Source organism: Eptatretus burgeri, chromosome 13 (assembly GCF_056783735.1).
Source record: "Eptatretus burgeri isolate ZD-2024b chromosome 13, Ebu_testis_v1, whole genome shotgun sequence".
NCBI lineage: Eukaryota > Metazoa > Chordata > Myxini > Myxiniformes > Myxinidae > Eptatretus > Eptatretus burgeri.
Window position 1 is genome coordinate 24,246,152 of NC_140973.1, and position 16,170 is coordinate 24,262,321.

At 41.2% G+C, this 16,170-nt stretch overlaps 1 protein-coding gene across 1 annotated transcript in view; it reads right to left on the bottom strand.

Annotated features, from left to right (window-relative positions):
• The window catches only part of LOC147014077 (uncharacterized), a 71,667-nt gene that overhangs the window by 27,042 nt on the left and 28,455 nt on the right, over nt 1–16,170 (bottom strand). Inside the window, exons 16-29 of the mRNA XM_085850589.1 lie at nt 14,795–14,893; nt 14,211–14,255; nt 14,005–14,103; nt 13,647–13,700; nt 12,983–13,090; nt 12,625–12,678; nt 11,752–11,850; nt 11,560–11,613; nt 4,766–4,864; nt 4,252–4,305; nt 3,654–3,707; nt 693–746; nt 440–493; nt 303–347 (exon numbers count right to left, since the gene is read on the bottom strand). Of these exons, the coding sequence (XP_085706715.1) occupies nt 303–347; nt 440–493; nt 693–746; nt 3,654–3,707; nt 4,252–4,305; nt 4,766–4,864; nt 11,560–11,613; nt 11,752–11,850; nt 12,625–12,678; nt 12,983–13,090; nt 13,647–13,700; nt 14,005–14,103; nt 14,211–14,255; nt 14,795–14,893 (972 nt within the window). The remainder of the gene's footprint in view (nt 1–302; nt 348–439; nt 494–692; nt 747–3,653; nt 3,708–4,251; nt 4,306–4,765; nt 4,865–11,559; nt 11,614–11,751; nt 11,851–12,624; nt 12,679–12,982; nt 13,091–13,646; nt 13,701–14,004; nt 14,104–14,210; nt 14,256–14,794; nt 14,894–16,170) is intronic.

Consider the following 16,170-nt stretch of genomic DNA (forward strand, 5'->3'; position numbering starts at 1 on the left):
AGTTTCTCTCCTCATGAAACCAAATCTCACTTCCTGCAACTATATCATAGTCCTCACTATCGGCTTTAGCTTCAAGCTCAATTCCATGTTATTGTTTTAACTCCTGGCATTGGTGGAGAGTATTCCTTAAGTTTTCCCTTCCTGTAATTATTTTCTTTTCCCTCCTGCTCTTACCAGTCATGTTATCAGTTGCAGTTCCTCCCTTTTTAGCCTTTCCACAAATCTGTCCTAAATCCTAAAACATGAGCTGTTTAAATTCAATGTGACATATTTTGAAAATCTCATATAATAGTCAATCATACCTGTACTCCTGCAGGTCCTGATGCACCCCTTGCTCCAGCTGCACCCTAGAAAAAAGTTCAATGTTCAAAAAAAGGTTAAAAAATAATTCACAGCCAATGTAAAGTTAACTCATTAGGTGCTGTTATTAATATCTTACAATGTTTCCAGCTCGGCCCCGCTCTCCTCCTATTCCTGCTGCACCAGCCGGACCCTGGAGTTGGATTGGCCGGGTGAGTGGACAGGGAGGGGAAGGGAAGGTGGGGGGGGAGGGCAGAAGTTGGAAAGAATGGAAAAATAAAATCAATGGCAATAATTTTAACTCTCAGGAGCATAAAATCTACACCGTATATGATAAAGGGGGTGGGGGGGGGGGGGGCTGGTATGGGAAGGGTTAGGGTAGGAAAACACACCATTGTTCCACGACCACCAGCAGGTCCCCTTTCACCTCGAGGACCATCTGCACCCTGTGATGAGAAACAAGTCAGCAGGTGTTCATGGGGTGTCCACAACCTCGACATTTTAATTGGATGGACCACACATTCTAACTGCACTACTCATTCAAAATGGAAGATGAGATTAAAGAGTGTTGTACAAACACAAATATCAGCATTTCTGTGTTTTCATTTTCTTTACAGAAGTGAGGCTCATGGAAGAGCAAGGTAGAACTGACAGTGGGACAAACAACAAGGGGGTAAATGACCAGGAAAGGAAACTAGATAGAGTCGGGGAGGAAATGCTGAAACTAGCAATTAAAAGGTTGAGTTCGGAAGGGTTAATATGGATAAGGAATATCATTGGCCAAAATGGGGGATGACACAAGGTGGTAGTACACTGCCTGCTTGAAGCCATGTAAAGAAGAGTGAGAGAGAACAGCCTCTGGAAGATGGTTCCATAGATGGGAGAAACAAGGAATACAAGAGCTGAGATGTGCAGTCACCATGGATTTTAGGAGTTTGAGCAGGAGAGTGTTACTGGAAGAACACATGCATCCTGGAGTTACAGAGGACTGAGCGAGAAATGGTGGAGAATAGATGGTCGAAAACAGAGAGACTACCAACCTGCCTGCGATGTGAGAGAAATGAACCTTGTGCTTCAGCCTCATCATTAGATATTCCAATAATATTGAGAGCTTTAGATTCAACAGAATTCAGGAGAGACTGATGGGCCATCAGTCCATAAATGAGAGCAGTGCTCCAATGAGCTAGAGACAATGGCCTTCTAAACATTGTAACTTTGATTTTCTCAAGAAAGACTTGCATGTTGATGGAAGCCAGCTGTGCTATGTGGTTGGCCAAGGAAAGGTTGTGGCTGATAGGGAGGCCTAGAAGTACAAGAGACTGAATCTCTTCCAGTCGATGACCAGGGAAATAGATAGGTACGTTTGACTGATGATCGTTCCAGAGTGATAAGATTGAAGGACATGTTCCATTTATCAGACCAAAGTCTAATCATTTCCAGATGAGCAGAGATATTTACTGCTGTCTGCCTAGCAAAAGGATGGGGTACAGTACAACACAATTTGGAGTCATCTGCAAAAAGGAAGAGATGGTTTTCCAGAGCATCAGAGAGGTCATTAATACAGATGAAGAAATCACTACCTTGGGAAACTCCTGCCTCCATTGAGAGAGGAGAGGAGAGGGTTCCATTGATGAAAACATGTTGACTGAATGAGTGGAGGAAGTCAGAAATCCAGGAATGAAGGTAGCCTTCAATGCCCCAGGAAGACTGCTTGGCAAATGAAGCATGTTGTCAGACTGTGTTGAATGCCAGAGATATGTCCAGGAAAATGATCCTAATCACTTTTTTGAGATTGAAGTCCTCTGGCCATTGCTGAGAGGGGGGCAGAAGCCTGTCACGAGTTGATTGACTAGGAAGGAATTGAAGCTTATGGTCAGAAATAAGATTTTTTTTTTGAAAACAGGAAAGATAACATCAGAAGCAATGATGGATTCAATGACTCTGCTTGTAAATGGAAGCAAACTCACTGTTCCATAGTTAGTAGGGTCTGTTTTTGCACCCTTCTTGTGAACAAAAGTGGTATGCTGACTTCCATGTGGAGGGGATGTGGTCAATGTAGATGGACAGACTTAATTGGGCAGATAGAGGAGGAGCAATAATGGCAGAGAAGATTTGAGAACATGGGCCATCTGGGCTTGTCTCCGGAATATATATATATATATATATATATATATATATATATATATATATATATATATATATATATATATATATATATATATATATATATATATATATATATATATATATACACACACACACACACACACACACACACACACACACACACACACACACACACACACACACACACACACACACACACACACACACACACACACACACACACACACACACACACACACAGACCCAACATTCACAACTTCACATCCTCCTCTGTTTAAAAACGTTGTTTTTATTAACTTGTATAGCCCTGATATTTCTGCAGTGAACCTTTAGCATCACTCTTTAAAAAGTGTGAAGATTATGAAAAATAAAGAATGACCTTACATGGAAAAATTACTCAAACGATTGACTTATGCTACGTTTTCCCCGCAATGTGTTGCCATGCCAAGCAGTGTTGTCTTTTGAGTGGTGCAGAGGAGTCGGACTCACTCCTCTGTCCACACCTCCTACTTTGATCCCCTCCCTTGCTTCAGGCAAGGCTGCAACTGAGAAAAACACCCAGAAGAGATGGGAACAGTTGGGCATGGCAGGTGTGACATTCCTTATTGTTTATGCCATTGTCAGATTGGGTACTCTTTACAAGTGCAGAGCTTTCCATATCTTCTTGAAGTGCATCTTTGTTGGGGAATTGGTGTTTAGGTCAAGTGGACACATCTATAAGTTGCAACTTGGTTCAATAAGTTAGAGTGATTTCTCATTGGGGTGCCAGCGGAAGTTAAATGATATTCCAATGATATATCTACAAGACTCATTGTACACTCATGAATGATTCCAAAGTCGCGTGCTCGCTTCTGTAAGGAAACCCTCAAGTTAGCGGCAAAAGAAAAACTACAAAATAAACAAGTATCATTCAGATGTCAATTCCTTTTTTGCGAGAACAGATTTCAACAAATATAATTCTAGCACAAATAAATAATTGCAGAGTACAACAAAAGACCACGATCCATCCCGGTTGGTTACCTGGTGGAGATATCAGTTTGAAAATTTGGAAATATCGTCAGGGATTAATTCTCTAGGAACACCTGAAAATTCCTCATCAATATTTCCCTCTCGTAATCACCAACTTATGTGCAAAGGCTAATCAACAAAACTTCAACAAAACTTCAGTCCCATTAAAAAAAAAAAAAAATTGCATATTATTTCTAAATGTGAAAGTGTATTCATACCACTGGTCCAACCAAACCAGAAGGACCCCTCTCTCCACTCTTGCCTGCTGCACCCTGCATCCAGCATGAAACAGGAAGAATTACAGGGAAGAAAGCACAAGGTGAGACAAAGGAACCTTGATGTCTTCATATACTGGGTTTTTCTGAGAGACGAGAATAGAATAAAAAGTTCATCCCCACATTCAAATGACTGCAGAATCATCAACCTGCATCCATCGACTCATCCTTATCACTCTATTCCTTCAAATGCACTCACCCATCACACTCCCTCATGCACTCACCCATGCACATCCACAATCTCTTCCACACATGATGATTCTTTCCCATTCTGTTCCTTTCCGGGCCATTGCCACTCGATTTTGTGTTATATCTTTTTTCCTCATTGCACCCATACTCTTTGGTAGTTTGTGAACGTGCTGCACTTTGTCATTCACCTCCCCCATTAACTCTTGTACGGAATAAAAATTACATGTACGTGCGCACACACGCACACACACACACACACACACACACACACACACACACACACACACACACACACACACACACACACACACACACACACACACACAATTTTAGAGATAAAAGTGAAACACACCCGTGCTCCTGGTAAACCTGTGTAGCCTTGTGATCCAGAGCCACCTGCATCTCCCTGTTGAAGAGAAGTTCCATTACAGTGAAACACCATCATGAGGATTAAATCATAACAATAGTATCAACAGAGAGAAAGTTATTTCATTGATTTATTTTGTTCGATCTTTTGACACTGTTTTGACTTGTACAAATCACTAATCATTTAAAATTATAAGCTCACAACTATTTGTTGCATTATTAATAAAATAAAAAAAGAGATATTAACACTATATTCGAATTAAAAAAAAAAAATCACCTCGATCCACATGAAAAAAGAAAGCAGGCATTGATATGTGCATAACTTTTATGTTTTAAATAGAAAGATCCATAACTGCAGGATTTCTCATTGTCATTGTGGAATCAATAAACAATCAAATAACTTATAAACAATTAACATGTTTGTGAAGTTCAAAGTTAAACTCAGGATGTGTGTCTCATTAAGGGGTGGGTTGAATGGTGTGGTCCAGGACAATACTCACAGGTGCTCCAACGGGTCCACCATATCCAGGGGATCCGGGCCTCCCGCGTGGTCCAGTGCGACCCTTTGATCCAGGGCGACCATCAGCCCCTTGGGGTCCCTTCATGAAAGAAACATGTTCTTCGATTTACAAATTCTGTTCTCCCATCTCCCTCTCTACAACTTTTCCTTCCTCACTTTAACTCAACACCACAGAAATGTTTGATCAACTTGTACATTATAGGGAGGTCATTTTTGATATTCAATTATACTTTATTCTTTCTTTCTCCATGATCTTGGGGTTATGGAAAAGGTGTCCCACACAAAGCATATGTACACATGCAGAGACAACAGACAACACAGTATTTGACGAGACAGACACAGCCGACCAGGTTATAATGTCGACACAGTTATCACCATGGTGGTTTGCAGGCGGGGCGAGGCATCGATGTTTGCACCATCTACCGAAAGGACATTAAGCTGCAGGATCTGTCTGCTAGCACTAGCTGTTGGTGGACATTAAAGATCCCACAATATATTTCGTGACGAGTTGGTGAGTTATTGCTAACATGCTGAAAAAATTGCAAATTCCTGCCACCTTCTGTCGAGCATCGATTGGAGTGGCGATCCTTCCAGGATTTATTCCGGCCTTGAAATATTTATTGACTTGGCGAGAAAGCTCCGAAGCTCTTAAGAGTATGGTCTCCATTGTTAATATTTTAACCTCCACCACCGATGGTGGACGGAGGTTATGTTTTCACCCTTGTCTGTCTGCCTGTCGTGAACAGGATATCTCAAAAAGTTGCGGACGGATTTGGACGAATCTTGGTGGATAGGTTGTATAATTATTGACAAGTAGAAAATCATTTGATTTTGGTGACGATCTGGATCCAGATTCGGACACTAGAATTTTTTGAGTAATTCCTCACCATTAAGAGATAAGGCCAAAAACGATGGATCGCACGATATCTCAAAAAGCTGTGGACGAGTTGCTCAGGTCCTGATCCAGATCTGGCCTATCAGTTGGATACAAAATGTAAACTGTTCAGCCTGGCAGAGGTGTACGCTCTTCTGAGTGCCATTCTAGTTCACTTGAAGAGGTATGTCACTGCTGGGAAAATCCATCGATGGCTTATAGCTGGGAAATGCATTGAAATTTTGTTCCTCGTTACAAGCAATCGAAAATGCAATGAAGTTCATTCTTCGACAAACTGAACCACTGACCTCCCAAACTCACAGTGGATGCTCTAATCATTACACCACCGTGTCTGGTTGGGTTTGTATACACCAGGTAAATAGGGTGTTCCTACATTTTAAATGAACAAATAAATAAATAGTGGCGTACCCACAAACCATGGTATATGTGTGAGTCTTTAGTTAAAAACTACCCTCGCATTAACTGTCATCGCTCAAACAAATCCAGGTACATGTGTGAGTCCTTAGTTACCTGTCCAGGTACATGTGTGAGTCCTTAGTTTAAAACTACCCTCGCATTAACTGTCATCGCTCAAACAAATCCAGGTACATGTGTGAGTCCCAAGTTACCTGTCCAGGTACATGTGTGAGTCCTTAGTTAAAAACTACCCTCACATTAACTGTCATCACTCAGAGACAAATCAGACATTAACTAATGAGGACATGAACGGGGGGGGGGGGGGGGGATGGTATTGGAAAACTCAACATCACGTCACTAAATTACTCAATGTGTCCCAAGTTGTGGTGTCCTGCACGTGAAGCTCATATCAAAGAACTGGAAATGTCAGGAGATGCCAGTTCTCTTCACTGATAAGTTGAGATTCTGTCTTACTGGGAGGCAAGCCAAGGTTGAGACTCCAGAGACAACTTGAAAGTATGTTACAGAACATGACAGATATGGAAAAGGGAAGGACACACTTCCATATCATTCACAAAGCACCATCACTGCTGTTAGTTACCTATTCCTCCATCTAATAGGGAGACCTTGTGTTGGTGTAGATGGGCCTAATTTCATTTTTGGCTGAAAACAAATGTTTGCCCACATTGAGAAATGAACATTTGTTAATCTTGAACATGATGCAAGCCATTGAATGGATGTCTCGGCCAGTGAGGTCTCCTAACCGGAACCTTATCAAAGGAGAATGGGACGTGCTAGAGAAGGTGACAATTACCCAATCCAGTGCAATTACAGATACTGCAGGAGCTCCAGTATGCCTTAAGGAATTGGCACAGTCTAAACAACAATGTTTACAGGATTCAAATAGTGGGACGTGTACACTGTCAAAGTATCGTTACATCCCATACTGGAGAAAAATAATAACTAAATAGATTATGACAATTATTATTTTAAAATAAAATAGCACTTTTTGTTGAGAAGCAAAACCTCAAAGTGCTTTACAAAGAAGGAAGAGGTGAGAGATGTCATAATATATGAAAACAACTGCAAAAAGATGGTATTTTAGGAGAGATTAAAATGAATAAATAAAATTATACATTAGTTTTTGCAAATTTTAAAAGGTAGAGAATTCCACAGTCAAAGAGCTATCTGAAGAACACCTCATCACCAAAAGCCTTCATCATAAAAGCGAGGAACTACCAGGAGATTCCCGTTGTTCGGCCATCACGTTCTTGCTGGGGTGTGAGGTGTGACTCGGTCAGAAATATGGGCATAATAATGCTGATGACCTTTAAAGCCATACATAATGCCAAACTTATGTTTGGCTTTAAATGTTACCAGCATTATTTTGAAAACTGTATGTGGGCTTACTGGGAGCCAATGAAATCAGTGCTTTGAGGATTGGAGTGACACAATCAAATTTCTCAGCATGAACTCTGACAAGATGCAGGTAGGCAAGTGTGCTAACCACAAGGCCTGATGTTATAAGAGCACGAACCGAAGTTTCGGTCTTCCTTTGATCCAAGCATTTGTGAATTTGTTTAATATTGTGCAGGTGGAGTAAAATCTCTGTCTGTCATCCTTCTGAGGTCGGCAGAATGAGTGCCAGCATGCTGGTATCCTGTGTCAGAGTGTCGACCTGCCCAGGATTGTGCCCAATAGCCAAAGAGACTGCTTAAGCAGCACCAACGCTCTGCACAGAGTATGGTCCCAATGGATGGATGGATGGAATAACATAGATTTGGAGATTTTATCAATGTGTGGCATATAGGAAAGAGTTTGGTTCGTGGTGCCACCTTGATCTGAAACTGTGCAAGCAGGGATCAGATGGTGATCTCAAGTTTCACTGTCTGGAGTTGAAGCTTTTTAATGACCAATGAGAGGCCAACAACCCGCAAGATCAATGGTAGCAGCATCCAGTTTGAGAAAGTTCTTGGACATCCACATTTGAATTTCAGACTATGAGAGAAGAGAGATGCAGAAGAGAGCACCTCCTCTGAATCAATGGAAAGGTCAATCTGGGTATCGTCAGTGGAGCAATGGATGATGATATTAAAATTCCATACAATTGCACCAAGTGGATGCAGAAAAGATTAAACAAGTGTTGACCAATAAGATATCTCTGGGAAACATGACAGATTGGATGAAGTGGCCCTGATGAAAAGCCAGCAATGTTTACAGTGCGTGGGCAATGCGGAAGATTAGGTTTTTCAAATTTAAATTTTTACAATTTGGTTGGTGAGGAACTTTGTTGTCATAGAAAATCGAATTATTTACTCTATCAATCTTTTTGTCTGCATTTTACACGTGTTATATACAGGGTGGGGCATTTATATCTGACGCATTTGCAATCTTTCAAGCCGGAAGCATTCTTGAGATAACTAATTATTGTTTTCTTTGTTTCACAGATAATACTTGAAAGTTTTTAATTATAGAGCACTTTAACTGCAATGAAATTTTTTTTTTAATGCAATGAGCATGCCAAATTCACAAACAAGGTCATCATGACAGATGAGGCACACTTTGATTTGGCAGATTTAACTCCACCAGATTCCTTCCTCTGGGGATTTCTGAAGGGCAAAGTTTATAAGGAACATCTAACATCGATCGATGAATTGAAGGCAAACATCACTGCAACCAACCATCCGCTCTATTGATCAAGAGACATTGCTTGCGGTAATGAACGATATGATGATCCGCTGTCATGAATGCACGAATTCGAAAGGGGCCCATTTGTCTGATGTAATTTTTAAGAAATAAAGAATCAAAATTGATTTTAAAAACTTGAAGTATGTGCCTATGTTGCATAGAAATTTTGTTTTATTTGGTTTAGAAACCAAAAATTTATAAGGATAATAAAACCGACAATATATAAATGCCCCACCCTGTACTGGACTACACAATCAGCCATTCAACAAATGACTGGTAATGACAGACGTAATTTTTGGAAATTGTGACTAAGCAAACACTGTCATATAATTCTTTGACTAGCATAACCCGCGCTCTGCGCGACATGTTGGGGTGCGTGTGTTTGAGAAAGGAACTGATGCAGAGTATCAGTAGTAATTTTACTTTAATGCAATAAGTAGAATACGATTTCACTGTTTCAGAACCATTTTATTTACTTTTTTTGTACCATGCACCTCATATGGTCTTTGAGATAATGTAAGCCGAATAGCACGTTACTCGAGCACAGAACAAAGTCGAAGATAGCGAGACACGAAACCACAAACTCGGAAATAATATATAAGATTTGATATTTTAAATTTTTTTACAAATTCATAGAGCTGTGAATAGATATTGATCCATCTGACTTGTCTCATTATATAGCCATAAGGCTCTCGGGTCCAACATTGAAATGAAATACTTGACTCGGCTATGTATAAAGACTGGGTCGTCACACAGCTCGTCTTCAGGAAAGGTGCACTAATTTGTATATTTGTTCAGCGTGCTGGCGATAACTTGCTTATTCTTCACGAAATATATCGTGGGATCTTTAAGGTCCAACAACGAATGCGAGCAGATGGAAAATTCGGCTTAACGTCCATCTGAGGGATAGAGGGACGTTGATGCCTTGCCATTCATGCGAAACACCATGAAGACAGTTTGTAGCTGGGTCTACCCACACTGGACAGCCCAAAGGTGAGTGTGGTGTGCACACATCTAGACTACCCGATCAAATTTGATTGTTTTCCACCAGTAGTACAATCAATTGCTGAGAAAGGCAATGCCATACCCCTCCCATTGTATTTCCTTGCCCAGGAATCCTCTATGGCAGCAGGTGGACCTTATGATAATGAGAAACATGACGAACATTAGCTTGCATTTAAATTGATGCAGGTTGTTATTGTTCATCCAGTCGAATTAAAACAGTAAAAGTTTAAAATTGAACAAAGCTGGACTTGCTAGTCGGTAAAGCCAATGTTTCGGCGAGAATCCACTCGCCTTGGTCATGGCAGATGTTAAAGTGAAGAAAAGCGATGAGCATCGCCGCATGACCTCGGCCAGTGGTAAGGTGAGTTGGTCTGTAGACCAATCCTGGCATAACGTGACAATTGCAGATGGCGTGGAAGAGATGAAATAGTTTTGCCCCCACGAACATGACAGATGAAATTGCAAACTGCCATTTTTGTTGAGAGATGGTGATTCAACTCTTTCCTCAATGATAACAGTCAAGTAGTCATCTTAGAAAGAGGAAAAAAAAAGTGGTTTGCTCGAGGCGTAAAAGAATCCAATTGGGAGAGAGTTGAATCACCATCTCTCAACAAAAAGGGCGGTTTGCAATTTCATCTGTCATGTACGTAGGACAAAGCTATGTTATCTCTTCCACGACATCTGCAATCGACGCGTGATGCCCGGATTGGTCCACTGACCAACTCACCTTACCACCGGCTGAGGTCACGTGGCGATGCTCAAGCTTCTTCTGCACTTGAACATCTGCCCTGACCAAGGCGCGTGGATTCTGCCGAAACGCCAACTTTACCGACTACCAAGTGCAGCTATTTCCAGTTATAAACTTTTATTGCATCAGCTTGAATTTATTTCTCAGGTTTTATGGTTGTTTTCTCCATCAACTAATCTATCAACACTGATATGGAATATCACTGCAGCATTCACATATTATGTATACAAAGATGGCAGATCATTTGCGATTACAAGATTCGATATCCTGTCCCTCCCCCCCCCCACCCAATCCTCTGGCACCTTCCCAAAACATCCTCTCTCCTGAGGATATCTCAAAAAAGTTGGGGATGGATTTGGACGAAATTTGGTGAAGAAGTTGGGTGTGTGACAAGGACAAAATGATGAGATTTTGGTGAAGATCCAGATCCAGATCCAGATACGAGAATTTTTTCAGCGATTCTTCACCATTGAGAAATGGGACCAAAAACGACATATAGCATGGTATTTCAAAAAGTGGTGGATAAGTTATGGCAAAACCTGATGGATGAGTTGGTTAGGTTACCAGAACAAACTGATCCGATTTTGGTTAAGGTCTGGATGCAGATCCGGACCTATCACTGGGATACAAAACATAAATTGTTCAGCCTGGTGGAGGTATGTGCTCTTCCGAGTGCTGTTGCAATTTATATAATCGAACGAGCAGAAGGCCCGGTAAAAAGAAAAAGTATTAAAAAAGAAAGAAAGAAAGGAAGCCTTTTATTCTTCCGCAGATTGAAAGAGCTCAAAATGGGAGGTTATATATTTCTTAACAGAAAAACAAAAAACAAACAGGTGAGCGATGAAGGCAATAATCTGTTGCCGATACACTGCCAGGGTTCAATTTCTTCTCTGATTGAAAAAAATTGTAATTTTCCTGGAGGCGATGATGAAGTTGAAGGAACCTTGACTTAACTTTTATTTTCTACTTGCTTCAATGAGTTTAATGTATGCAACATAGACTGTCCTTCAGACTGTGAGAACATGTTCGATGCTGTACTTACAGGAGGTCCAGCTTTTCCACTTGTGCCGGGAACGCCAGAGCTTCCAGAAAAGCCCTACAAGAAGACAAATGTAAGCCGATATGCAAGTGGTGAAGAATAAAGTGAAAATAGCAAGTGTTGAATCTTCAATTGGAATGGTCGCGGTCAAAAGAAGAACAAAAGGTGAACAAAATAAAAAGCAGTGTTTTCTACCCTGGCACCAGCGGGACCGTTTTGCCCACTACGCCCAGGTCCTCCATCTTCTCCTTGTGCTCCTGCTGGGCCAGGTTGTCCTCGCTCGCCTGGAGCACCCTAAAGAGCCAAAGGAAAGAATGTTTCACATTGATGATATTGCAGTTGTAGGAAATACTAATTTCCATGTGTTGGTAAATAACATGCGAGATAAACCATCCTCATAAACGAGGTTTATTTCGTTTTGCAGGTACCTTTTTCAAACACAAACCACCATGAGTAGACATAGAAAGGAAATATGGGTTCATGAGGTGACCAAAGTAATGATCAATCGTGTATTCATATACTACATATGGTTCCCACTATAATCAGTGACAAAAATGACCTCTTTACCAAGCATTTCCAATCTTACAACAAAATGTCACCGCCACATTAGGTCGAGTACAAAATAGATTGACATAAAGCATTTCATGCTGAAGTCATTTGATGTCCATTTTTTATGTAGGGTCACACTCTATATCCCTACAAAGTTGGAGTGCAGAAACATTTAAGTTCAATTCACTAATTTGATGCAATTAGAAAACATCCATGTCTCAAAATTAAAAAGCTTTTAACTTCAGCTCATCAGTGATAGAGAGGGATAGAAAGACGAGTTGCCAATGAATGAAGTAAGTGAAGGTTAACGGGAGCTCTGAGGAGGGACAGGAAGTGGATCAAAAGTAAAATAAAGAGTGAATGAATGTTCAGGATCAATGTATTGAGATTAAATGATCAAGGTGGAATAGGCAAAAGGAAATGATGAAGAGGAGATATATTTGGAACAGAAACAGGAGCTCAGAGTGGACCACAATTGACTCCTTCTAATGGATGTAAATTAGGGAATGTAAACCTTACCATTGCACCGGTATGTCCATCTCGTCCAGTACCGCCATCTGGACCCTTCTCCCCCTGAAATGACATACACATGTTGTTTAAATCTACTAAATAATTGTGAAAACCGAGTTAATAAGATATACTCAGCCAAATAAATGTAATCATTTACCGGTTAATTCTGCCCGTTTAGACTTATGGTGCTCTGCATTAATAGTGATACGAGGAAACTGAAAGGTGTAAATACCATTTGGTCCATAATGACCCTGCGAGACCCTCATCCCAAAATTTGCATGTAATGTGGGTCATCCTGGTGAAAAATAATGTGCTTAAAATACACACTTAATGTTGAATGTATGGCAAAATAGTGCTGTAAGCCAACCTGGCTTCCAGCTGTTCCTGCTGCACCCGTGGGACCCAACTCTCCAGAAGGTCCTGGCCCACCAGTCTCTCCTGATATTCCAGGAGGACCTGGAGGTCCAGCTACACCCTGGAAAACCCCCAAACAATTACTGGGTGTTTCTCATTAATATTGCAAAATGAATGAATGTGAAAAGCATGTTATTGCAACATTCACCCATGGAGGAAACTCACATTGGTGATATGAGCAAAACTGAGTTTCACAGCAGTTCAAATTCATAGTTAGACGAACACACACACACACGCACGCACACACTCACACAGTACAATGAACGCACTCATAAAATACAATGGTCGTTCACACAGTAAAATGAACATACTCATAGAGTAGGGTTGTATGTACTGTACAGTCTAGTGTAAGAATAAACTCGTACAAGCAATGAATCTCAATTATACAGCAGAAAACACACAGGCCCGGAGCAGGAAGAAGCAGATCATAGAATAAGGTGAGAATGTCACACTCATTGGTCCGGTACATCAATTACAACAATCGTGCCACACTTTTAAGTGTGATGAACACATTGGTACCATACAACAATCTTTCATCCACGATGATGACCAGCGCTCATACAGTAGAATGGACACATTAATGCAATAGCATTTGTAATGTCATGACAATCACTCACAGACTGGCCTTTGTAACCAGACGGTCCTTTTCCACCAGAATGTCCAGGGTCACCCTAAATAAAAAAAATTAATTTATAAATATATATACATATAAATATATATTACATCAATAGACAATGAAACACTACCACCAGTGATTTTGATCGTGAGAATAACGAATTGTTATCATCATTTAGCATTAGTCATATTTTAACACAACCATCCATCAGGAAATGCCATTAAAATCAAGATGGCAAAATTAATCTGCACAATTAAACTCAGCAAGTGTTAACGACATATACCATACCATCAGTTTACGGAACACAACTTAAGTAATTTACTACACAAGAATGAAAGGCACGAGGCCTAGGAACTTACAGCGGGACCACTGGCACCAGTAGGTCCTGTTGGACCTGCAGGTCCAACAACTCCACGCATGCCTGGCATTCCCGGGGCACCTCCTACTCCTGCTGAACCCTGTGAACGAGTTTTTTGTAATGAACATCAAACCAAAAAGATTGTAACACAATAGTGAGAAGATATATTACACAAAGAGAGATCATTAAACCTCTGGACCCACTTACAGCAGGACCCTTTGGTCCTTTTGCTCCATTCCTTCCAGCAGCACCCTAAAAAGCACAACAAATAAGAGAAGAATAAGAGCAACAATTAAAAATAAAGTCAACGGACAAAGCTGCTCAATTCTACGTTCATTGGATAAAACCCGATTTACATAAAACCTTGCGTGGGATCAGGAATTGAGACAGCCTGACAAAACATATCTGAGATAGAAATAGGTCTTTGAAAGGAGACCAGAGCAAAGCTTGAGTGAGCTCTCCCAAAATGAGATTGACACAATGTCAATGAATCAGGTCACAAGACTTATTGAAGTTGTGCCTGAATACTCATTGAAAAGCATCAATGATCAATTTTAGTCTTCAAGATATGCGATGGTCACAGTTTCTAAGGTATCAATTCTCCCCCCCCCCACACTCCCTTTGATGTCTCCCTTTTTTGAGGAACAGATTGCATTCCTGTACCATGCTGTCAGGAGAGAGCCCTGTTGATCATGCTGGCCTAGTCTAGTGCAATCACGTACAACGGCATGTCCAACAGAAAATGCAAAAGTATTTAATGACCAAAGGAGATGTGAATAATAAGTACTTACCACAGGACCAACTGGACCGATGCCACCAGCTGTACCTACTTCCCCTGGTGATCCATCTCTTCCAGCTGGCCCTACTGCCCCCACTGATCCGATCTCACCCTGTTTAAAGAAGGAAACCAAGTTAGTGCATCAATATTAATTGTAAATGCAAATCATATTGCTCTCCAATTCATCCAGTAATTGGCCATATGATTATTCCTTGTACATGGTGGTGGTGTTGTGGTGGTGTTGAGTTAGGGGAGAGGGGTGGAATTGAAAATATTGAAAGTGAGAAAAACAAGGGATGGGAGGATGACAAGAGAGACAAAATAGGGAAGTGTGGCGGTGGTGAGAAGGATGGGTTTGTTGGGAAATATGGTTTGGATAAGATAGGAAATATAGAAGAGATGGGACAGAAGGTATATACAGATGTAAAAGTAAACCATTCCTTTAACGCCATGAGACACATAGGAACTGCCGATGCAGTTTCATTGGGCTAAGGAGTACAATCCTGGACGGGTCACCACTCCGACGTAGGATACTCAAATGGCTTACTACCCCAGGAAGCTGGTACTCATTTTGCTGACCTCAGAAGGATGACAGGCTGAGTCAATCCACCTGATGTTATTTCAACGGCATAACCGGGGCTCAAACTCAAAACCCTAAGATCTTAAGCCAGCCACCTTATCCATTAAGCCAGCACTTGCCATGTGTGTGTGTATATATATACATAATGAACAAAAGGAGCACAGTGACCCGAGGCGTGACATGACACTGACTTCATGCACGTAAATTATGCCAACACATCACCTCCAAACTAGGATGGCGTCCATATGACTTCGGCAAGTTTGGGGGTTCGATCTGCATGGATATCGATCCGTATGCTCCTAATTTGCAATAAACCTCATAACTTCATCCATAAATGCACAAGTCCCAATCCTTAATCCAATCAATGCTGCACAGTAATTGTTGTTGTTCTTCTTTTGGCTGCTCCCGTTAGGGGTCGCCACAGCGGATCATCCGTTATGATCCGCATACTGTTTTGTCACAGGTTTTACACCGGATGCCCTTCCTGACGCAACCCTGGTCGCCTCTTACGACACAGGGATAAGGATTGGGTTTCGCCATGATTCCGGGCTGCCCTACACCCTCTCATAGCGTGGCCCAGCGCAGAGCTCCAGTCCTCAAGCGATCCTCCAACCCAAGCCTCCGAGTATCCGGATTACAGGCGCACGCCACTACGCCCGGTCAATGCTGCACACTAATTATATCACATTTATTATTTCGTTCTCAACTTTACACAATGCATGTTATTGATTCTATAGAAACACCTATTCTTTCCACCCCAGGCAGATGGAAATCTGTACCATGTACTTCAAGCTTATCTTTCTTCCTGG